The 25,401-nt window shown below is 31.8% G+C and overlaps 2 protein-coding genes across 3 annotated transcripts; both read right to left on the reverse strand.

The window, feature by feature from the left end:
• Positions 1-10,046: 10,046 nt before the first annotated feature.
• On the reverse strand, positions 10,047-15,226 carry LOC131853852 (carboxypeptidase B1-like). Its single transcript, XM_059204912.1, has 5 exons — positions 15,134-15,226; positions 14,454-14,549; positions 11,099-11,320; positions 11,055-11,062; positions 10,047-10,647 (listed from the first exon to the last, which is right to left on the reverse strand). Exons 1-5 carry the CDS (start codon positions 15,200-15,202, stop codon positions 10,047-10,049), a joined length of 996 nt encoding a protein of 331 aa, XP_059060895.1. The 5' UTR covers positions 15,203-15,226.
• A 940-nt stretch (positions 15,227-16,166) lies between these two features.
• On the reverse strand, positions 16,167-23,985 carry LOC131853801 (carboxypeptidase B-like). 2 transcript variants are annotated; one of them, XM_059204844.1, is made up of 7 exons: positions 23,832-23,985; positions 20,656-20,701; positions 20,017-20,232; positions 19,273-19,354; positions 18,633-18,783; positions 17,545-17,708; positions 16,167-16,840 (listed from the first exon to the last, which is right to left on the reverse strand). In XM_059204844.1, exons 1-7 carry the CDS (start codon positions 23,857-23,859, stop codon positions 16,229-16,231), a joined length of 1,299 nt encoding a protein of 432 aa, XP_059060827.1. In that variant the 5' UTR covers positions 23,860-23,985; the 3' UTR covers positions 16,167-16,228. The 2 variants fall into 2 exon arrangements, with proteins under 2 accessions (XP_059060827.1, XP_059060826.1); XM_059204843.1 differs by having other exon boundaries at positions 20,647-20,701.
• Positions 23,986-25,401: the final 1,416 nt, after the last annotated feature.

A 25,401-nucleotide genomic window follows, 5' to 3' on the forward strand; every position in this document is an offset into this window, starting at 1 on the left:
TGGGTGGAAGCATATTTGATGCAAATTGGATCACTATACTAGCCCCGACCGCGACGGTGTGAACTGATTGAGTTTGCATATTTGGTAACACTTATCTTAAATACTAACTGTTTACCGCGGCCTTATCTGCGCAAAACGTATTATTAATCTCGTTGTCGTGCGATTTTGAGGAGATCTGTTTTTTGGGATTGTCATATAGACATATTATAGACATATTATGTCTAATTTCTAATTCCAGCTGTTAATCAGGACGAGTCTTTTATTGTGTACATCAATTTTTAATTTAAATTACAGAGTAAACAAAATTATTCATCAGGTATAATTCTCAATGTGAAATGATGATCATGAAATTGTCATAAACACAAATAAAAATTATTTTCTGTACATTTATTGAATGTACTAAATTCTCTTAGAACATACAGTATACAAAGATCTAATAAGTTCTGCCTAACAAATTTTTAAAGATACTATGTTCAAATGGTTGGTTGTTTCCATGGTTAAAGCTGGAAAACTCAATCGTATTTCCGTACCTAAGAAGATATTCGAAACTGGTACGTATAGACGAGGCGACGACTAATTTATTATACCAATTGCGATCGAACAGACATATCGTGTCGCAACTCAAACACACTCCACGTAAGTGAATAAATGGGTAATTCGACACCGACTCGTACGATATTTTCTTATGAGCAACTTCCCCCAGTTCCCCCAACTGGGGGTAAAGTGAGTAAAGTCGATCAATCATCGGCCGGCGAGCCGACACTGGTCCGATCGCGTTGTTTTGTAAACTCTTTCATTTATCTAATGAGTTTGCGTTGCGATCGAAGCTTATGTTTGCGGGGCGGGGTTAGAACTTGATGAATTAATCGGTCGGAACTGAGAAGTGTTGTTAATACGCTTTTATTATTACTTCGTAGATGTGATATGAGTTTATTTCGGGTGGTTGTTATAACAACGCCATATGAGTGGAATAAGTGTTGTTTTATTACATCGAACGTTATCTACATACATTATATATAAATTTTACTTTATACCAATTTTCGTTATCAGGAACTGAATGAGATAATATAAATACTTAGTAATAAATTAAAGGTTTAATGAAAATACTTATGGAGCTTATACATATCATAAGCTTTTATGCTGTGTGCGCAAAAAATACTGTCAAGTTACAAATTCTGTCAATTAAGAAAATCAATGTTTGGTCAATACGTATTTCTGTAAAAAATATGTAATTTTACAATTTAAATTAAATTACATATTACGCCACTTTAGGTACATAAAAACCTACATCAATTCTTCGACATTGACGACTGACTATGTTTACGTAGCACTTACGTAGCACTCACCATTTTATACAAAGCCTTCATTAAGTACGAGTATAATCATTTATAAAATCGGGCAAGCTTTTTTTATGTTTATCGCCTACAAACAAATTATCAAAAACTTCCTCTATATAATATTATATTAGACATATTGTTTTTCTTTAGTAGTCCATTATATTTTTATCTTTGTTCACAAAAATAATATCGAGAGAAGTTCCGAGAGTTACTATTAAGTCTTACATCATTTAGGTAAAAAATAGGGTACAGTTCCGGCAGTTGAGGTTACAAAGTGCAGTCTTAGTAAATCTTGTCAGCCTTAATATTGGATTCAGGCTTAACTAGATCTGAAATGCGCTGGCCTTAATCCACTTAGAATAACAACAGGGCTAAAGTCTACCACTAAACCGCATTTCTTATTACTGTAGACTGTATGTCTCTTATTCGACTGACTTGAAGTCTTTTTTGACCGTATTTTTTGTGTTAACCTCCTATTAATATCATAATGCAAAAAATAAATGCTGATTTTTAATAAATTTCAATAATTTATTTTAATGATGGCAACAGTATTCCAAATTATATTAAAAGCTTCAGCTATGTCTTTATTCTTTCTTATCATTTTAATTAAATTCAGCGATACAATTCTGCAACATATTTTAATTGTAGAATAATATTTTCCATAACATAGCTTGTTCACCCAGTTCTAGATTTTTTTATATGTAACTCTAACCTCTAACTGTATTGTGTGTGTGTGTGTATGTGTATAAAAAAATATTATTCTTCAAATAAAATTTACTTTAGAATCTTATCGCCGAATTAAATTTTTATGTTAGAATAATCATAAAAAGCTTTGAATTAGATATGTGTCACATATACTACGGGTAGAGAAATAAAACAAATTAATCAATCCACTAATTAAAGAAATAAATTTGTACATTTAGATGTATTAAAATAAAATTACAGCATATTGGTGAACTGTAACAACCAAATTTATTATTAAAGTTTACTAATAAATGACTAGCACCGCAGGACCGATCGTCCACGACGATCGATCTTTAGGGGAGACCTATGTCCAGCAGTGGACGTCTTCCGGGCTGCGATGATGACTATAACATTACAGTCACCAATTACTTGATTCTCAAGTTAGAATACACTATATTGAAACAAATCCAAAATCTTGAACACAACTTTCAAAGATTAGTATTTCATTACGAAATTCTCAACCATAATTAATGAATGAGCTGGGCAAGCAAAATAATTCATATAAAGTCTGTTCTTATCTCAATAAAAAGTTTAGTACAATGTTGGCTAGCAAAAGACAAAATTTATGTTGGTTTTCAAATGAAATTAGTTTAAAGTGGTTCCATTTGAAGTTGTTGATGTCCCAAGGGGTGTGAGTTGCTTTCAGGCAAACGCACGGTCTCAACTTGCGAGCATGAAACTTTTAGGAAATACTTTAATTGAATTTTAATTTGACATAAGGGTAATATGAATTGTTGTATCATCTAGTTCATTATTTATATCATACTCGTTATTATTGTATTGTTACTAATTACTGTAATTTACTTTAGTACTGAATTTTTACATTTTAACGGCTTTGAGAAAATAAATGACTCTTTAAAACCCCTTCGCAAGTCTATAATTTCATATCATTAATTTTGTACAGAATTTAATCACACTTTTACTAATCAATAGGGTTTACCCTCCCCCCATCCTCTTCCGATCAACCCCCCGTCCAATTCAAACGAGGATAGAAAGTACAATGGCTTTAGTAAAGGTTTGATCTCCTAGCCGTGCCCTAAAGTCGGACACGAGTTGGCCTTCAGCCGCTTCATAAGTCCTTCCGCGAGTTTGGAGTGCCATCTGCACTCGCCCCCTATGGTTCAGTGAAGCTATAAAGGCAGCATTAAAATAGTTCGAAAAAAAATAGGGTTTACCCTGTCAATACTTGATCCATGGTTACTTAATAGAAATTACTCTCTTGCTATACTTCTGAGACGACTCAGCTATGCCAGTATAAATGCTTGTAACTATATAAAACGGAGGACTTTATACTGTCCCTCCGGTGAACATTAAAATTCCAATCGCAAAATACTAAATATTTTACAAATACTTTTAGTCATCATAAACTTCTCAAAACGGCAAGCATACCAGTTAAGTCACAACCACAAAAAGGGCTATGTCTAACCGTGGAGCTATCTACATACCTGTACAACTTCCCCGACCGGTGTTCATTAGAACTTAGACTTGTATGAATTTTCATCAACTTTCCGGCGTAATGAACACTAAAAGGAGGCAAGTTTGAACGCTTCAAATTTTAATACTCCTCGCTACACGGTTCACCGCGACCATCCTTTAATACTAAATTGGCCGTATGGAATTCATAGGTAGATAAGTAACACCGGCATTTAATTATTAGAACGGACATACATGTACTAACCGATTGCCGTAAAAAGGATTTGAATATTTGTACCTATGTACCTGTATTGTGTTATTATTATATTTAAGTCTGTGCTGGCATAATCCATACTAATATTATGAATGTTAAAATTTGACATTCTATCTCTTTTTTAATGTCATATTTCTTTATCTTTTTCAGACTAAACGTCCATATTTAGAGTGACAGAAGATAGATTATATCAGGAAGACAGAATACGCTACGCATATCTCTCATTTAAAAAAAACAGATCTAGTGGTAGGTAATAGCTAACATTGTTGCGCATATTTCATAAAGTTTCTTTAAACATCCACTCTAGCGACGGATTAAGTATAGCGTCTTTGACTGCGGCTGTGGCGCCATTTCAGAAGTAGAGTAATTTTTAGGTAAACCACTAAAACCACAAGCCAATATATAAATTCGTCATTTATTAAGTCATTAAACTATTTTATAAATCGTTTATACGATCATAGACTACATCTATGTAAAATTTAAATTTATTTAGGTGTGTGCTTATATTTTTTTTAAACTAATAAATAATAATATAATAAAGTCCATAAATAAACATAAGGTAACTTGCACAATACATCTAAATCCTAATTACATTAAAATAGATTCAAAGTAGTCCCATATGAAACCATATGAAAAATTTTATGACTATATTACGAAATCAGCTCAGAGTTTAGAAAAGATAGGTTATAAATTTTATGGTAAAAAGGCTTTCTTGTTGATGCTTGAACTTGAATTTTATCCAGTTAATATTGAATTCCTTGAGTGCAGATACTCTTTATTTGTTTTTCTTTTATAAAATGTACTTATTTGTGGTCGCGAATGTCTGTTCTTTTTTGTACATATCCGTGGCGAGAGCCGAGGAGTTAGAAATCCAATATCCTCTCTAACTTCATTTAAAATGAACTCTGCTGTTTGTCTGGCTTTTGAACTTCATAAACTTGTGCGTGCATTTATAGATAATATAAGATTATATTTATGAACATATAATACTTTACACGTAACTTGATACTAAATAAATTATGTAGTATTTATTAATTATATATTCCCTACTTCACACTATGGTATTCTTGTTATAAGTAATATCTACTAAAACTTCGTGAATATGCTCACGTCACCTTGGATGTTTTACGGTGTTCCCTGTTTCCGTTAATGTCTCAGTATTATAGGTCCTTGTATCTGTATCATTTTTTTTCATAGCTAGCTTTCAAATTTATCTAAGTGACACTCTTCATAATTTTCCTGGCAATAAATATCATTTCGATTTTTTTTTGTGTCAAAGCGATCAAGTTTACTTTTGTCATCATAGTAAATATAGATATCATGATCATCTCTCATTCTATGAGGGACGATATTAATACTGATGTCAAAAAAACGACGGTTCTTCTTTTCAATGGAATAAGTCGTTAGGTTATTTGGTATTTTAAGTTATGGCATCGGTTTATTAATATTAAGCTTATAAATGCAAAATTATCCTCATATGTTATTTTGTCACCTATTGAGTGACAGTTCAGTCACTGAACGGATCTTTGTGAAATTTTACGAGATGGTTTATATATTCACGACGATGGACATGGGCATTTTTTAAAATTATATTTTATATAAACGAAAACGAAGTTGCGGATAATAGCCAGTGTGCTCTGTAACTGCAGCAGTATTGCTATACCTATAAATAATATCAAGAACTTCAAAAAAGACATTGTTACGCCATTGATAAGTAGACCTGCGTTGCCATATCCGGGGACTTTAATGTTTGTGGATGACAATACTTTACTTTTATATTTTTTTATCGATATCTCATTTTATGAACAGGTAGATAAAAATTATAAAGCAACTAACAGATAAGAACAGAGGATGATAAATTAAGGACCCCATCCAATTTATATTAAATATCAGACCCATAAACCCCTTTGAAGTATCTCTGTAGTAAAAGGGTCCTCAACTAAGTAACTATTGTAACTTCTCGAATTAAATTCCATAACCAACAAGGTCTGTTTTCGTGTAATATGGTGTCATGGATAGCTTTGTTACATATTAATAAATAACACTTCGATAGCCCATCTTTTCAATACCTACCTGTCAAAAACTCTCATTGTAATTTGATTTTTAAATAATGTAAAATCCCATGTTGGGCGCCGAAGTTACAAAATCATATAATATCTATTATATTTTTTTTTATAATATTCCTATCAATTAAACTATTAATTACTTGTAATTAATAAATTCCTAAAGTCTAATACGAAAAAAAATGTAAGCTCTTGCAACCCACCTCGAATTTGCATTGGTGTAAAATATATGCGCAAAACTATATATGTGTATGTAAAACTATATATAGTACATTCTCAAAGATTTTCTTGAAATTATAGTGGAAACCGTTATTAAATTAAACCAATTGTGTTTTTTAGAAGCGGAAAGAGAATGATTATAATTTAAGGCTTTAATGTAAAAATGTAACGGAAAATACTGAAAACTCATAACAATTACGTAGAAGTAACAGATAAAAAAAACTAACGTAATAGTTTTTGTATTATCAAGGATGTCATGTGACATATGAAAAGTAAAATATGGTTGAATTGAGATTTTATTGATGTCTCTTATGGTTTGCAATTAAATAGATATTATTTTGTTAGTCTGTCTGCTACGTATAAAATAAAGTTTGAATATAACTAGAATGTGCAATATTATTAATATCCTATTTATTACCCTCTATTAAAAAAACTATATTTTACTAAATTCTACCGTGCTAAATGGTCATTTAATTGCGTTAAGTATATGCATTATATATTTTAAAAAAACATTTGTACTCGTTGTACTTATCTCATCATATAATTCTAAATAATTTTTAGAATATTGGCCTGATTGCGTGGGCGTTTGTGTAATTTTTAATCATATCACAAACAAAACTATGTTAATGAATATATATTTTTATCCAGAATAAATATTACAGATTTTATAGTCACGGGCGCATCCAGTTCTGTCTTATGATTCAATAAGACTTCTAACTTATTGATGGTGCCTTGTGTTTTTTTATACCTGACTAGAAACCGATGTTAATGACGTGTAACTGTAATATACCAACGATCTATTTGTCGGTACAAATTACAAATTTAATTTATTTCGAATCTAAAAGTAATCAGCAATTCTAAATTTGCTATAAAGAGTGCAACCGTAGTTTAGTCACATGTGGGTATTATGTTTTGCGTTTAAGTACCCGCATATACATATCTTATCGTGTAGGTGTTAGTACGCCCCGCGACTACGCAATGGGGCCGATCGATACCCTTCTTATCACCACTCGAAACTTTGTGAACGAGTGTCCCCACAGATAGTGTGGACGCTCCCCATCAGATACGATGCGAAATTAGAACTTTGTAATCGATACAGACAGTTTTCAAATTGAGGGAGTGCGATGAATTACTCGAAAATTTATTTAACTCAGTTTTTAATAATTTTGAATACTTAAAATTGAAAAAAAAATTTCTGTTTTGGAAATCAAACCTACATTTCATTTTACTTGCTAGCATATTTCCTATTCCATACAAAATGCTATCTATGTACATGTTACAATCAATAATAATTAGTTACAACGTTAGGACAGGAAAGCGTCTAATTTTTTTAATTATAGAATTAGTCGGGTTTAAATTGCCAAACTTGCAAACATTTAAAAACCCCAAATTTTAGGTATTAATATTTTAAAATAACTGTGATTTAAAAAAACGGTTCGTAATTGGCAAATTTATTTGATTTAATTTAGCAAAATCTTCGGCTAAAAAATAAAAGAATATTTTTTTTTTATCGTTATTTCTGATTATTATTAATAAATAACGTTCCTGATGGAACTATGCTTGTTTGCTACCATCGTAGTATAAAAACAAAGCTACATAGTAGTTGACAAAACTGCCCTTCTTTTCTTTAATTGTAACAGAATATAGTGGAAGTATGTGTAGTAGAAAGTAGAAGAACGTGAGGAACCAAGAAACGAAACCTTAACCGAAAGTTTAAAAAAAACGGGATAACGGGACTGTATTTTTTTCTACTTAAACCGTTTTTAAAAATATTCTTTTTTTATATCAAAGTTAGTACTTATTTTATGATCCAATATTAATTTAATCAAGATCTGACTAGTAGTTTGTGAGTTTTTCTTAATAATTCCAATAAAATCTATTTTATCGTGGCCTGAACAATATCCTTCCTTTTATAACGAAATATTCCCATAAGATGTGTCTACAACTTATCTTTGAATTACTTTATATCGAATATTTAACAAATAAAAATAAATACAACCACAGAATGGAAAATAGAAGAACAAAAAATAATTGGAAATAAAACCAGGAAACCCCGACACGATTGCAGCTTTTCAAAACCTTTCTCGTGATCGTTTATATTGTAATTTTAAACAGAAAATATATGGTTTACTATATCTAATTCTAATAACCATAATAAAGTGAACCTATTCTTAATACCATTAAAACAAGGAATATATATATATATATATATATATATATATATATATATATCAGAAAGTTATGCTTAAAATTTTAAAAATTCTCTTTGTAACGGCAATTAAATTGTACCACGTAAGTAAACTCGTGGCAAAATAACTAGTTTATACAAATCGATTCGCAATATGGTTTTTATACTTAAATACATAGGTCTCGGTTGATAAATTTTAGTAAATATATTATTTCGATGTAATTACTTTAATATTTTATAAGTTGCTAAATCTGTTTGTCTAATGTCTGCTTTAACCACTTCTAAACCATTTAACGGATTTTTCTACGAATTATACTATTATTTAGAAATTTTTGTGACCCGTACGAAGTCGAACTGTATGTAATTTATATAATAAAGGTTTTCGTATGACGTACTCTGTAATAATATTCTATTTTATATCCTTCAAAAGATGTTTTTACCGTTTTATTTAATAGTAACGTAGTATATACGTCATTATTCTTTTTTCTATTATTTTCTTTCACAAAATGAACTATATGACAGAAATAACTTAACAAAATTGTACATATTTTTGTAAGGTTTCTTTTAATAAGGTTCTTCTGATAACAACCCTGTATGATGAAGATACACCGTTAACTTTTTTAGTGTATTTAAAGACGCTCGTATAAGCACGAACTCGGTTTACTATTTAAAATACTAAATCAATATAGATATAATGCTGTTAATTATTTTATATAGTTTAACTATTTCAGAGCTCTGTTTACCTACTAAATGTTCCAATTACCAAAAATACAATACAAGATTAATTTTACGCCAAAGAACATAATCCATACAATTTATTTTACCCTCGTTTCGTATAAAAAGCAATATTTCAGCAGAATTTCCGCTGAACGAGCCAAGAATTTAATATTATAAGTCCCCGGCTGGTAATTAGCGCAAAAGGTTCTATCTGGGGTGTTTATTAGCAGTTAATAGAATTGAGAAAGTCAGCGGGCGGGAGAGCTGTCTTCGTGCGGTTGCTAACGCCCGCCGCTCGCCGACAACCTGTTGCCGTCGGAACGCCTTCCGCCCATCGCCACCGCGCTTTTCCGGCGACCAAGTATTTCTATTCCGGCTCCGCTGATCTCAAAAATCTGAAAATAATTTTATTAACTATACTCACCTCTTTCTGCCACCTTCTTCTCTGGCTGGCTTCGACGGCGGCGACGAATATATTTTTTAAATACACAAAATTAATTACAGAAAAACAAACAAAATTTTTATTTTCTGCTCCTCTTCATTTCAATTATTTATCAAAAACAACTCAAAATATATAAACTCACTCTACAAATAAATGTCAACCATAAAACAAATGCGTAATTGAAAATAAGAAACGAAGTAACAAAAATGTTTCGAATTAAATAGCGCGAGCGGCGGCTGAGTTCGAGTTTGACTACTAGGACTTTGTTGGCAAGGAGCCTTCAAGGCAAGGCGCGGCGCCGCCGCTGCGGCCGACTACAGAATGGCAGCGGGCTGAACGGCTACGGGCCCCACCCCTAGCGCAAGCGCGCTATACCACCACCAGCGCGCATGACCGACATCCTACCGAAAAGTGGAAAAGTGACTCCTCCAACGTAGATATACCATTATGTACTAAATAAATATTGTATCGTAATAGATGCCGCCGGCCTCGGTACATAATTTTGACCCAGTTGAAGATGTTTTATGCTCCATCTAAATCACATAATTCAGTTTTTAATAGTGATTCCAAAGTCGTGGTCTCATGCACCTTCTTTTTATATACTTTTGTTATACCTAAATGATTCATACATTATCTGAAGCAACATTTATTAGTACACCCTGCCATTTTGCTTCTCTTTTATAACGATGTTGTAAAGTTCTCTAATACCGCTGTAGTACCCGTTTCGGAGAGAGGCCTCGTAGCCCCGCGGCAATGTTTGGAACTTGGACATTATAAGGTTATCTGATTCGAGAAACACACGCATTTCATAAGCCAAAGGGATGCCGAGATCATGAGCGTAGTCGACACTATGCCCGCATCTTGCCTTTCCTTCGAAATCATAGATGCTATGGTTTAGAAACAAGTTAACACCACCCGCTCTCTGATTCACCTTCGAGGCAACATCCGCGGCTACTTTTACTGACCAATCGCTACTTGTAGGATGATTCTTGGTGTAGCCATATGGATACATGATGCCATGACCGTCACGTCTGATCGATAGATACACTTTTATATCTTTTTTGTACTTTACGAGAACATTCTTAATGAAAAGAGTTTCATTTTCCGACACTGGTGCTATACCCGGGAAAACTTGTGAAAATCCACTGTGTACTTTAGGGCACGATCCCCATTGGCTTTCAAAGTTCCTCGATATATCTACTCCAACACTAAATTCATCCTCGAACAGTCTAAGATTTTTTCTCCATGTTCTCTGTAAAAAAATAATTTATAATAAAAATATATAATTTTACTCCTGTCTTAATTTTTAGTTTTATATTTGTGTTAATATGAGTGACGTCTTTTTTGTGTTCTATCATATATACATAGAAATGTTGTTTTCTAATTATAACTTTATAATTAAACTTACGTCATTAGCAAAGTGTACTTTTTCTATGTAACAGTTATAATAGAGAAGCTGATGGCCTACGTAGTGTTAAGCGAGAACTGTAACTTCTTATATACCCTTCATGCGTTGCTATTCCAGTGAACTAAGATTTCATGCCCCCAGTACCCCGAAACTTCACTACCATATACTATTATTATTATCCTCCCAATAGATCTTACAAAAAGCCTCATTAGACCTAGCTTAAATGGATTAGAAAATGGTGGTACCTACGCTAATAACTTGGTATAAAGTCCAACTCTGATACATATACTTACGAATCTATTGTATTCCTGTCCATCAGGATTGGTGCTAGGTAAAATAACCCATCGAACTTTTTCTATCATTTCTTCATTTTCCTCACAAGCTACGAGCTGCTCGATGACGAATAGTGCCAGGGTCACTGGTTCAGTTCCACCTTGCTGGCCAGCTTCCAATAGCAATATTGGTCTTGAATCATCGTCATCTCTTGTACTCGTATATGTACTCTTAATAACAACCTGATGAAATTGAATGAGTATATACATATTTATTATCGTCAACATTATCGACTTAATATGTAAGGATTTATAACATAAAAAAGTATAATGTGACGTTATGATTGTTATTCCAGATGGGGAACTCACAGGCATCTTTAATTATCGATGTTGTGGTGAATACAATACTTGACATGCCCATATTTGGGTGGTATATTTTATGATTGATGTTGCAGTCACCAAAGAATCAGTCAGATATATAATTTCATGATCATTTTTTTCTGATGGCCTGTTTTTAACTCTCGACTTATGGACGGAATTGGGGTAGTAAATCTAATCTACACTCTCAAATGTTATTTATCTTTCAATATTAAATTATGTCATACATGCCACTTCCTACGGCTTACTACATATCTACTGATAGCGATAATATCGATCTTCACATCACTTAATAATTTTTTTATTAAGAATAGTTAAACAGTTATACTTAATGAAAATTGATTTATTTAGCCGTAAAAAGTAACAGATAGGCAGATAGACATATATTTATTTATTTACTTGTATTTGTTAGAAAATGGATACTCAGTTTGTGAACAATAGAAGATATAGAAGTTTTGTTCTAAGAAATAAACTTGCATGTTTAATAATGGAACTATAATTTCCCTTAACTTGATTTAGAGTTGCGAAAACGCATAACTGTAATAGGTTTCACATAACAAAGTAAAATACTTTAATCTTTGGATTTACGTGAATAAAAACGTTTTGATTTGATTTGGAAATAAACGTTAGGATCCTTAGCATAAATTTGTCTCACCTCTTTTTGGAAACCCACGAAAACTATAGTAAATTATGTACATATAGATATAGATCATTCCAAGAATACAGATATATGTATAATACCAAAAATTATTAGGGAGGGGATTTTTATTAATAGTGACTCCATTGCTATTAGTATATAGTGATATGTCAGGTTAATTTGTTGGAAACTATCCAGGTTCAAGAATTCCTGGTAAATTCACCTCGATGGACTGACTGACCTGACTTCATTTTCATCCTACCATCCATCACTGGCGCCCCGCCAACATACATCTCTTGCGAAAGCGGGTACACCCAGAGGCGGATCGTGAATTTATGAGGCCCTGGGCTAAATCTGCTTAGGAGCCTACCTAATTATATTAATCAACTAAAAAAATACACAGACCAAAAACAAGCGACCAGTAATTCCCCATTCCTTTCGATAGACGCACACCCGCATGGGTCGATTGATCTCAGGGTTGCCAACCTTATAGGTTTTTTAACATTCTGGATATTTTTTTATCCTTACTAATATTATAAATGCGAAAGTAACTCTGTCTGTCTGTCTGTCTGTCTCGCTTTCACGCCAAAACTACTGAACTGATTTAAATGAAATTTGGTACCCATATAGTCTAGACGCCGAGGAAGGACATAGGCTACTTTTTAATGCGAAAAAAGGGTTGTAAGGGGTTGAAAATGGTAATGCAAGGTTATCATTATGCGGTTGAATACACACTTATTATAATAATGGCTTAAATAAAAAATTAGATATTTTGGAAAGTCTACTTTATAATTGTGGTATTAAGTCTATTTTCAAAAATTTTTAATTTCTGAATTACACCAGTATTGTACTAGATATGCGACTTATTAACGCTCATATGTCATAAATAAACATATATGTCATTTGTATAAGTTGCGCGCGCAACTGATTATTGTCAATCTATTGTCTCCTTATGAATTTAAATGAATAAACGTTTGCTCTGCAATTTTATTTTATAAATACATAAATATAATCCTGGTATAGCCTATAACTGATGACCCTGCTCTTGGACAAGAGCGTAAGAACATATTATTAATATTTTTGAAGAATAAAACAACATATAATATTAAAAATGTTGTCAATACATATGAACAACATTTCCTTGGAAGAAACAACATCTACCGTTCCATCCGAGCTATTCAGGTTCGGAATACGCGTTTCTACATTCTGGCCAGTAGAGTCAGAGATATGGTTCGCAGTAACAAGTAGAGGGATAGTTTGCAATTTAGAATATCACATCTATTATTTTGATTTAACAAAATTTTATTATGTTATTGGCTAACTGGACCACCAATTTACAAAAGAATTTAAAGAAATGTTTAAACTGTTTATTAAATATAAATAAATATGACATTTAAATTTGTAAATATCACATTGTCACCATTCAAGGGGTAAAATAAAATAGCAGATAAAAGTTTTTATGGAAATTCGTCATATTTGAAGCTAGAACGATGAAGCTTTTTTCTTACGCTTTGTTGGGTCAGTTTATTTAATAATACCTTACTAATATTATGAAAGTGAAAGTGACTCTGTCTGTCTGTCTTAAAAGCCAAAACTTCTGAACTGATTTAAATGAAATTTAAAGTCAAGATCTTGAGATAGGACATAGGTTACTTTTTAACGCTAAAAAGGGTTATAAGAGACTGAAAGAGGAATTTTTTAAAAGTTTAAGCTTCAATCTTATTTTTTTGCGTATTATGGGTTGTAAGGGTCAAAAGGGGAGTTAAAATGTTATATGCATGTACTGTCATTTTTTAAAGCTAGAAACTTGAAACCCATTTTTTAGGCTGTTGAGAAAATATCAGTACCTACCGCCACAGGACTCAGCCATAAATGGTTACAGTATAGCGACATCTTATCATTGGTACATGATAACACTAATATAAGTAGCATTAAAAAAAACAAGAAAAAGGGTTATAAGGGGTTGAAAGGGGAGATGTAATGTATGTATGGTATGTATGGAAGTATCTTCATTTTAAAGATAGTAGTTGAAACTTAGTTTTTGGCTGTTGATTGAATTGTATGGAATTATGTATGGAAATTTCATTTTTGAAGCTAGAACGATGAAACTTTTTTATTGGGTTAGATTATTAATATATATTTTTTATTATTTGCTCAAGGTCACTATTTTACGCGTACGAAGTCGCGGGTACAGCTAGTATTTTATATATCGTTTCAGTGGGGACTATGACTCTTTATATCCTCGGGGCCCCCGGGGCTGCAGCCCAAAAAATCCTTAGGTAAATCCGCCCTTGGGTGCACCCAATCATATTATTATTATAATCTCATTATACGTAGCAATTATATTCTTCTGTTACTTACCTCGTATAAATTTCGACCTTCGTATGTCATTTGATCACTGAATACGTGTATAATGTCTCCACAATATTCAGTCAAAGCTTTTAGAAATATTGTAATCTACAAAATAATACATAGATACTTATGTAATTCTAATTAATAAAGTTCTGTATTTTGCAATAATATAGCAAATTTCTAATATTTAATGAATTGAAAGTCAGACCATGATAAGAATGTTGAAACGATTAAGACAATGTCGTTGGTTTATTAATTTATCACCCTACAGTTTTACCAATAGTCGCAGGTTCGAGCTCCTCACCATAATATATCGTACTGGATGTTTCATTATGTATGTATTTAAAAAATGTATTTAAATATGTATCAGTAATAGTATCAGACGTATTAGTGTGTAATTTAGGACTAGATGTCGCTGTATAAGTTGCCCAGAATTATAATTTTTTTTGTACCATACGATTCGTGGGGCGGGGCTTCTTGCTAATGCAGTAGTTCTTAGGCGAAACTGTTGGCTACTGCAAACGATTATGATCCTTAACCATAATGTATAACTTTTAAATATTTAAACTTTAATTGGTTATATACTCTTATTAGCCCATTAAGTCCCTGCTTGTATATAACCATGATACCTTCTGCTTATTTTGCCAATCTAGTATTAATAAAATATATATAAATTAAATGAAGTTTACCGTACTAGCACCAATAGCAACGTCCTCAATGCATGAACCTTCGTCGTCGCCTTTTAGATCGTCTAACATTTCTTTATAACAATGCCTTAGAATCTTACACCTAAAACCAACAAAGTTATAACATTGTACAATTAATCATTCTGAAATAATTAGGAATAGATAGAAATGAATACATTGTTGCATTATTAAACTCTCTTTTAGTAGGAGTAGTAATAAATCTATGTATTATTGTCACATTGTACTGATCAGAGGTTAATGTTGTTTTTCTAAGTTTCTCGCTATTTTAGTCTTAATATATCTTTCCGATGAATTAGAATAATGATACATTCTTTCCTTCTTCACATGAATTTTATGATAACATTTTAAAATTCTTCAACAATTAAAGTTAGTTTTCATTGTTTAACAATTTAGATCTAACAATCTGAATAGAGATATTTAATATGTACCTAGAATATCAGAAAAAAAACTATTTAACGGTGAAATTAATTGTCTTAGTACAATCACTAAGAAAATGATTCTATTTTCCCACTTAACATATTAGTACAATTACTGAGAAGTGAAGTCAGAAAATTGATGGTATTAATTTCGATACATAAAAGTCTAGCTAAGTTACATCTTAGTTAAGAACTTGCACTTCATGCTTATTTTAATTCCAATTATTTCAAACATAAATGATGCCAATTATTATTTTCACTCACTTCATTTTCTTTGCCTATAAGAAATGTTATATTATAATTACGAACCCGCATATTTGAGCTTGATTGTAGTCGAAATTGGCTGAAACACATTATACCACATTTGATAATATATTACTTGAGATATATAATAATATAATTTAAAATACAAACCATACCTGTGCATAATATGTATAAAATAAAGTAATAAAATTGCATTGTTTCTTAAATTTGCTCAAGTCGAACAAGTTCTCATATCACATAGTACATGTATTGTTTTACGATTTCTAATGTTCTTATCGTCAGAAAATAAGCGATAAAATTTAGTTTAGATAAGTGAAAACATAAACTTTGTCACAAATTTCTTTATTAAACCTTTTCTTTAAACCTATTTAGAACTCAGTGTTATCAAAATTTGGTCTCAGTCTTCAATAGATGACACACTTTCAGAATCTCGTGGTGACCTTGAATTTTTGAACTCCTTCTTAATCTGTGCGCCGAATACACGAAAACCTTCATAAAACTGTGGCAAAACAGTTTTCAATAATCTTTCAGGAAATAGAAACTCGTATCCTTCTGTTAATTCCATTGTGTAAGAGTATGGGACACCCACAGCACCAAAAGCGAAGTCATCGCTGCCACCGGCCGCTGGATACCACTTCCCAGCACTCATCACTCTAAAAGGCTTTCCTCCTGCTCTTTGTACAGCATCTGAGACACTTCTTGCAAGGGAATCCATTTTCTTCCATTCTTTAGGGACAAAATCGCCTGTATAGCCCCAAGGGTATACTAAATATTGACCGTACGAATGTACAGAGATGTATAGCTTCAATCTCTTAGCGTTTTCTAACATGACGTTCCTGACCATTTGTGTTTCGGGTTCAGAAAAGGGTTTAGGGCCGGCGTACGTTTCTCGGTCGCAAGGGTTATTTGACACCCCGCTGACGGCCCATTTGAAGCCATAATTTCTGTTGCCATCAACGCCAAAACAGTTGCCATTGCTCTTTGATCTTGTCTTCCTCCATAAGCGATTCTGAGAAATGTGAAGACGGTGTTCAACATGAAAGATTGGATTATTTCACTTGTCTCTTACATCTGAGACATACTAAAACAAATTATTTCTAAGAATAGAAATTGTCTTATGGAATATTTATTGAATATTATTGAGGCTTTAGGCGCCAAGTATAAAATCTTCTAGACTTAAAGATAAAGTCCTGTAAAATTAGAGATTTAATAAGAGACTTTTAGATTAAAAAAAATCTAAAAGTACTGTTACTTACTAACTAATAACCTTTCGCTCAGGGCTCCGATATTCAACGCCTAAAGCTACGATAATTAACCATACATAAGTACCTATTTATTTTATATTTAGGATTTGAGGTACAATGTTTATGAAATTTGGAACACATACTTATCTCGCAAGTCTCAATATATGAACCAAATTTGACAGGTTTATATGAAAGAGTTTTTGAGTTCTGAGGGGGTCAAAAGTGGCTCCAAATGGTTCGTGTAATACTACACACCGTGCTGCTCACCAGTTCTCTTTCTTGAACTCGGCTTTGACACGCTGCCGCGTGTCTAGATAATATATTATAATATAATATAATATATAATATAATATAATATAATATAATATAATATAATATAATATAATATAATATAATATAATATAATATAATATAATATAATATAATATAATATAATATAATATAATATTTTATATTCAAAATTACTTACAGCTTTGCTGGACCTGGTGAATTCGTATCCATCAGGGTTGACCACCGGCAGAATGTACCAATCTACGCCATTCAGCTCGTTTTGTTTTGCTTCTGGATCATTGGTCAGTCTGTATATCAAGTACAGGGCCATCGCTGGAGCCACCCATTCTCGTGCATGTATACCTGTTTTAATTTTAGTATTGACTGAATTTTGTCTACCTCGCCTTAGTTTTTGTACGGATTATATTAGTATGGTGCACCCGACTACACTAACGGTTTTTCCTGGTATGAGCATGATGTTAGTTAGCCTGTCATTGCAAATTTATTTGAAATTATCTATGATAGTTTCCGAGAAGGACCGGCTGAAGGTCGATCTTATAGGATATCTTGACTATATACGTAATGAAAGAATAATGCTGCATGCATTGTTCTTTCATTGATCTAGGACAAAAGAAGATCTTACCGTACCTGCTTAGGGCTGATGACTTACGTAGTGTGATAGTTTGAGAATATTTCAGAGATGTCTATGTTATTATTTATATTATTTTAACAATTACAGGAGTCAATAATCTACCAGTTACTTGTTAATTTGCTCGCTTGCCCTCATAAGGGTATTAGTATTCAACTGTATACTTATTAAGGATTAGATATACCCGATACTTGTTGTATTAATTGTATTATGGAATTGAAGGTACTTGTTGAATTATAACCTAACATACCTCTCTGCCACACTTTCCTAATTGACTTAATTTATTTTTTTAACTATATCGCTTGCGTACAATGAAAACTAAATTATTTTTATTCACATAACACGTTTACTTAAATAAAAATAATTTCTTCATCTCTGTTCATAAATAATTTTATAATATTTTTCTAAATAAGTTAATATTTAAATTTATATTATTTTTGTCTTTTTAAAAATACGCAAAGTTTTTCTAATTACAATATTGAACCAAAAAACTAGTTACAGACCTAATTTATTCAATCAGACAAAGTTAGAAACATTTCTGTCTTAAATTTAAATTTAAATCGAGATTCAAACCCAGGATCACAATTAGTTCAAACTACAAAGTATAGAAAGTTATAATTTAAATTTTGGTGTTATACCTGCATCAATAAATACAATGGGATTGCCAGTATTAGGATTTGCGGATATCTTGACGAGCTTCACCCGCCGACCCTGATAGCTGTTGCCAAGTAGTTGGAGAGTGACTAATTCGGGATGCCTCCTCGCCACTGTTTCCAAATAGTCTTGAATCTGGGGAGTGTTTCATTTGATTAATTGTGGCCTTGGTGGTCTAGCGGTTTAACACATTGCTTTACAGCAAATAGTCGCAGGTTCGATTCCTCGCACGGTACAAACATTCATAAGTATCTGGGTATTTTTTATGTATGTACATACAAAAAAATGTGTAGTTATGTTAGTTATCTAGTACTCACAACACAAATTCTTATTAGCTTGGGACTAAATGGCGCTGTGTGAATTGTGTAGAGATATTAGTATTATTCCAGAGATATTATTAACAAACAATCTGACCCCCCACCTGGTGATAATGTGCAACCACTACCTATATACATGAAGAGTGATACGGAAATTACGTTATCATGTTACGTCGTTCTTACCACTAATGCGTTGCCAAATAAGTATCCTGTAAAAATCACTGTCTTTCTTGTTAAAACGCCAATCAGACGACTTTATATAAAGTCTGCCTTAGTGTTTATTTGTATTAAAAAGTTTGATACTGACTGCTGTATAAGAATTGTAATCGTAGATACTGAAACTGCGTAGCACTCTCCTTCTGGGAACACGTTCTACCGTCTCGAACGCCCTAGTTGAGAACAGAATAAAAAAATAAATATAACTACTAATACTAATATTGTATATGCGAAATTACAATTACAATTACAACCAACCAACGGTTAAATAACATGAAAAAATGTATATAATTTTCAATATGTGTAATAGTTTGTATATGTAATTATTAAAACTCTGATTTTAATCATTCCTATTAATACCTTAATTATAAGCAAAAGTCATGTCTTTACCTTTATACCTAATATTAGTTTAGATAAAGTTACATTTACTTGTATTATTTGTCATCAGAGAACTTTGTAAGTCTATAATAATTAATTAGAAAAATACACCTCTTCAAATAAATGTATTAAAATTATATATATTTACATACATAATAAATTGATTAATTTAAAATTATTAAATAAAATGTAAATCAATTTTTATTATCAGTATTATATTCCTTTTTTATACTTAGATCTAAAGAAGATAAATAGATTCGAAGTACAAAAATGGTTATAAAAATATAACCATTAGTATAGTATCACGGGTACTTTTGAAAATAGCTCATTTTAAAATAATATTTAAACTATTTAATAAATTATCTATACGTATAAATTAAAATAATAGTATAATAAAAAAATATTTTGTTTCTAACAGCTGTTTTGACATAAAATATAACATATAAATACAAATTACCTGCCATATTCCTTTTGTTTTAGTTCAAATCGTAAATCATTATTAAGCGCGAACTGTCGTGCGTAGTTGATACGATGCGGTGCTACCAGTAAATCCAAGCTATCATTTATTCCTCTACTCCCCTTCAGTACTTCGATTAAATGTTCAGGATCTTGGAAGCGATTGGTGGTCTCCACTTGTGTTCCATTTGTGGGATATATACGTATAAGTGAATATCTGTAAATTTAAATTGTATGCAAAAGATAATGAATAAAAATGTTCTGTTTGCAGTAGACTTATTTTTACGGTTAACCGTAAAAATAAGTCTACTGCAAACAGAACTTAATCTTAAACAGAGATTAATCTCTAGGAACAAGTCAAGTCTCAAATAACATACGCAGCGTATGTTATAAAAAATAGCTTACTTTGAAATGTAAAAATCTAATTTCACTCTTCAGTAATTGTAATTTAATAATAATAATCGAACATTTAAAAAAAGTTAATGTCAATAAGAATAATTAGCAAGTGTATTTTTGTAGCTTATAATTTCTACAACTTTAAAGTATTACTTTGTGATTTCATTTCTATTTTTTTATGTAATTATTTCTGATTTTACTTTACTATTTAAAAAATAATAACTCTATTACATACTCATCGTACTTATCATTTTCCAGACAGCAGACTTGTGTCCATAATCCAACTATACCTGTAAATAAATTTAATAAGAAATATACTTTTGAGTCCTTGTACAGTTGAATACCTTCTTATTACACTGAAAGGCTGATGAAGAAAATGAAATCAGTAATTTTTTTAAATGACAATGTTAAAAAGAAATGCTGCCTATAGATCTGTACATTAATAACATTATAGTAGTTGTAAATCTACTTTGCGGTATACATATATCTAATACATTTGTATTCTTTTTCAAATTACTATTAAATTATTTGTAGTTCTAACAAAATAATAAAATATATGATCGATACATGACATAACAATAACAAAAATAAAGCAATTTCACACAACTATGTGTATTTCTGTGCTTATAATGATTATATATGTGATAAACAAAGTTTATAATAATAATTCTCTAAATAACGCAATGTATCATTAATATGAAAATTTTCTACACGTCAACTACAGTTTTTATTAATTAATTCATTATTTATTTTTACAGTTTTAATCATTAATAGGCTCTTCACAAATGTACACACGTAAGAAGTCTTATATAAATGTACGTTGTACGTAATACTACATAATTATAGTTCTACTTTTCTTCGCTTCTCATCTCTGTAGAATTTCAGAGAGCAGAATATCATTTGCGTGGTACGTTTCTTTAATTTGTGGCGACATTCCTGTTTGGCTTCAAGTAATTGAGCTCTCTTTACAGCGTCCCGATCTGGCTTCAGTGGACCAATTTCATACCAATTGATGTTATTAGGCGCCCTCTTTGATCGCCGGCTGAATCCCCCGATAATTTTAATTTATTAAAATCGGAATATTTTTGCTACAAATTAAATGTATTCTATATTAAAATCTCTTTCATCAAATATTATTTCTTCAGCTTCATTTAATGGTTCTTAGTGTTTGGGAAATGTTATAAATTATTAGTAATATATCTGGAAGCATCTTAAGTATATACCTAATTACTTTGACTCACTTGGTTATATTGCCACAGTATTTATTAGAAATAAAATGGAAAATGAGTAAAATTAATAAGTAGATAAAAAAGTGGAAATAAAATAAATTTGCTAGCATGTTGCTTGCTATACAAAGCATATTACGGAGTTGATGAATATTTGTAAGATATACCTAACTAACAAGGTGCATGTTATGGTGTGAATTCACTAGTATTTTACTACATTTTACAGTTGTTTAAGTTGCATTGCACAATGTTATATATATATAATAGTTGAACAATGCAACATACATAAATAAATAAATGGCGCCCTATAAATATTGTACATGCTTATGTAGTTGCGGAACCACTTCTTAATTGATAAATGTGTGAAAATGACCGAATGACAGACTAGCCACCAGTATTTACTTATTATTGCATGATTTACACGCGGTTGTATATAAATAAAACGTATTGACACATAATTTGCACTCAATTATTCTACAAAGTATTAACGGAAATTGCATCAGGTAATATGTGAAAATAGAAAGTGTTCATACAATAATTTAGAGTATTTGCTTGTTGTAATAATACGTAATTATGGTAATGTATTGTGAGCAATATTATACGGGTGATAATGGTTGGCACAACAAAAATAAACATACATACATAAATTCTTGTTATAGGAAGAATTGAGGACCCCGGAAATACCAAAACAATTCATAAACTATGTATAGATCCCACGCTACAAGAAATAGGCCATATGGCTGGGTATAGGATTTTATATCGAGACTAGCTGGTATCCGCGTGTTCGTCTGCGCAGGATTCCTATTTTCTTCTCCAATATTGATTCTGCGGTTTAGCCGTGAAGGCGTAACAGACACTTGCCAGATTAACTGGCAGATGGCAGACTTTTTCCTACTTCCTTGACATATCGGTATGAACAATTCACACAATGTTTTATGATTAAATTATAGACTATGTGTTATTCTGATGATATTATTCTAATGTTTCATTAAAATCTATTCAGTAGATAATTTTTGCGTAAGAGATTAACAGGCATCCCTACACACCGTATATCCAAACTTTTGTGTCTATAATATTGGTAAGGATTTATTTTCTAGTATATGACTAAATACAAGAGTGGATGAAGTCAAATGTAATGATATAAGGCTGTGGTGGCTATAAATAATACCCCTCTCATTCGTTACAGCGTTACAAAGTTCCCATTTCTTCAACATTTTTTCTTAATTCGGGCGAAAGTGACAAAATACCCTTAAAATTTATTTATATGTCATTTTTATACATTTAAAATGGGAGGTGTGAACAAATAATTCTGAAAAATACAGACTCGTGTCTCAAACTCCACAGTTGTAAATATACCTCACATATCCATATAAAGGCATTTACTATACCAGATTCCTTTAAAACTTTATCCAAAATCACAGTCATAACATGTGTTGACTGTGAATACTGGAATTCAACAGATTAGCTGTTCCAAGCTGCAGAGACCTAGGAATTGCATATAGGAAGTATTCTTTATGCATAGACAAGCTGTAAGATCCAGCACTTAAGCACAATCCAGACTTCGGGATAAAGTTTATCATAAGAAGATATTATTACGTCAGTAGACAAAATATTTCAGTATCAGTAGATATATTCTAGCTCAAAATAATAAACATTATTAGCTCATCTTTATCCGAGTTCGGATCAGTATCTCTTCTTTTATTGATCTGCATCAGGCTTCCTATTACTTCTTACGCTTTTGTTATACTTAGATATTATCTTCACACAACCATCTATTGGTCGATTTTCCATGTATATATATATATATATATATATAGGTTGCTATGTAATTCCTATAGTATATAGTATGGAATTAATTACAAAAATGATGAAAATTGATGTCCCTATTACCATAATTGTTTTTAAGTAAAATATCCATAAATAATGCATATATTCCTTGTCGTGTCGTTGTCTATTTGTTGTTTTTTGTATGAGCAAGTAACTTAGGCACGATGTTTTAAAATAATTTCTACCATGACATGAAATTCTTTATTATCATAATATATGTACCTAACCCCATAGGGTTTGCAGTGGTAATACTTTACATATTTCTCAGTACAAATAAGTAAATAAATTATTTTACTATGTAATTGCCGCTACTTATAAATACACAACACCCACAAAACATTACAAAAAAATAAAAATTGACTCTCACCGAACACTAGCACTGACAATCGCGCCATACTACTCAATCAAAACTTGCAACCTATATAAAATTTAAAGTAATCAATAAACAAGTATAAAAGTATTTCGTGCGTGCAACATGCGCGAGAGTGAAATCGCGCGAACCGGTACGCGCGATCTCAAAGTTCGTTGCGCACTGCGGACTGCGCATGCGCCGCATCCAGGCCACCGGGGAATCTCGTACCATAACGGTACTCATCCACCCCAATTACGTGCACAAGGACGAGCGAGTAACAAAACGTGTCTTAAACTTTTACAGTTGCTTACTTAAAAAATCTACATAATTATTATAGGTAAAAGGTGCGTATGAGTTTTTTATGGATAATAATGGAATTATGAACTCGCCTGCACTATCGGATTAAATTTGCGGGACATCAGTGTTGGATGATAAAATAAGCACGAAGTCAGGTCAGTTAGCATGGGAAATGGCTTTTAGCACGATGGTTTCCAGTGGTACCGCGTGAAGGTTAACCTGGCTTGGTAGATTCCTAGCAATGGCAAATTCCTTCCCTCCGTACGTGTAAGTTAATCGTTCGTAAAATTATAAAAATATTGTAATAATCGATTTGCATTTGTAAATTTACAATAGACCATTAGTTTAATATTGATAAATGGAAAATAAAAATGCTGATATAAAATTATCACCTCAAGACTGCATTGTGTGATTTTCTTCTTCATCGCCATCGGTTGCGCTCAGACACCTGGTGTAGTACGGCGCTGACAGTAATGTTTAGTTGACGGGATACCTGGTCTGACCATCGGCCTCGAGGTCTTTTACCCTCTATCTTCCCTGTTACCATTAGTCTCTCCATATTGTCTACACTCCTCCGCGCAACGTGTCCGAAGTATCGCGCAATGCGTTGCAGACAAGTAGAAGACAGACGCCGTGATTCTTCCAATTTGAGCTCTAAATCTGCATTTCATTGCAGTATCAAGATTTTTTACCATCATACTGAAAATAAATCATATTGTTTTATCATTGCTTTTTTATTAGATACATTTGTTATGGTGAGTATAGAAGGTAATCTCAAATAGTTCTCAGATTAATAAACATTTTGTCTATCTATTCATGTATCTTGCCACTCGTCTCTATCGGACCTTTACATGCATTTACTCTCCTTTTGCATATTTCACAGAGATCATCCATCTTGTTAGCACATGAAACCTCTTTTTATACAAAAGCCATAAAATAATTGTAATTAAAAATAAATAAAAACTTATTTTCTTTCTGTTAACACGGTCATATCATTTATTATTAATTTTAAATGTATTAAACATAGATCACAGTGAGAAACACAAACACATCTTTTTAATCGTACTCTTCAGTTATATCCTTAATATAAAATTAAATTTTTTAATTGGATTAGATTAAAAATAGTGCTACAAAATAAAGCAGGAGTCGATAGTGGCAATACTGATTCGATACCAAAACTTAATCAGAGGGAATAAAAATGGCTTTACACGAGCCTTAATAGGATTCGCTTTGTGTGACTCGCTGATGAAAATGTTACGTCCATTATTAATTTGCTCTCAAAGTGAGA

This window comes from Achroia grisella, unplaced genomic scaffold (assembly GCF_030625045.1).
Source record: "Achroia grisella isolate CSIRO2021 unplaced genomic scaffold, CSIRO_AGI_Agris_v1 utg906, whole genome shotgun sequence".
In the NCBI taxonomy this organism is placed as follows: Eukaryota; Metazoa; Arthropoda; class Insecta; order Lepidoptera; family Pyralidae; genus Achroia; species Achroia grisella.

Excerpts from the sequence above, each read along its gene's own strand:
- LOC131853801 (XM_059204843.1), bottom strand. The coding sequence starts at position 23,859 with ATGGCGCGATTGTCAGTGCTAGTGTTCG. Across the intron at positions 17,709-18,632 it reads CATTGTATTTATTGATGCAG|GTATACATGCACGAGAATGG; the intron begins GTATAACACCAA and ends AAATTAAAACAG. Across the intron at positions 16,841-17,544 it reads TCACCAGGTCCAGCAAAGCT|AATCGCTTATGGAGGAAGAC; the intron begins GTAAGTAATTTT and ends CACATTTCTCAG.
- LOC131853852 (XM_059204912.1), bottom strand. The coding sequence starts at position 15,202 with ATGTTAGACGATCTAAAAGGCGACGACGAAGGTTCATGCATTGAGGAC. Across the intron at positions 14,550-15,133 it reads TTGCTATTGGTGCTAGTACG|ATTACAATATTTCTAAAAGC; the intron begins GTAAACTTCATT and ends ATTATTTTGTAG. Across the intron at positions 11,321-14,453 it reads AAGGTCGAAATTTATACGAG|GTTGTTATTAAGAGTACATA; the intron begins GTAAGTAACAGA and ends CAATTTCATCAG.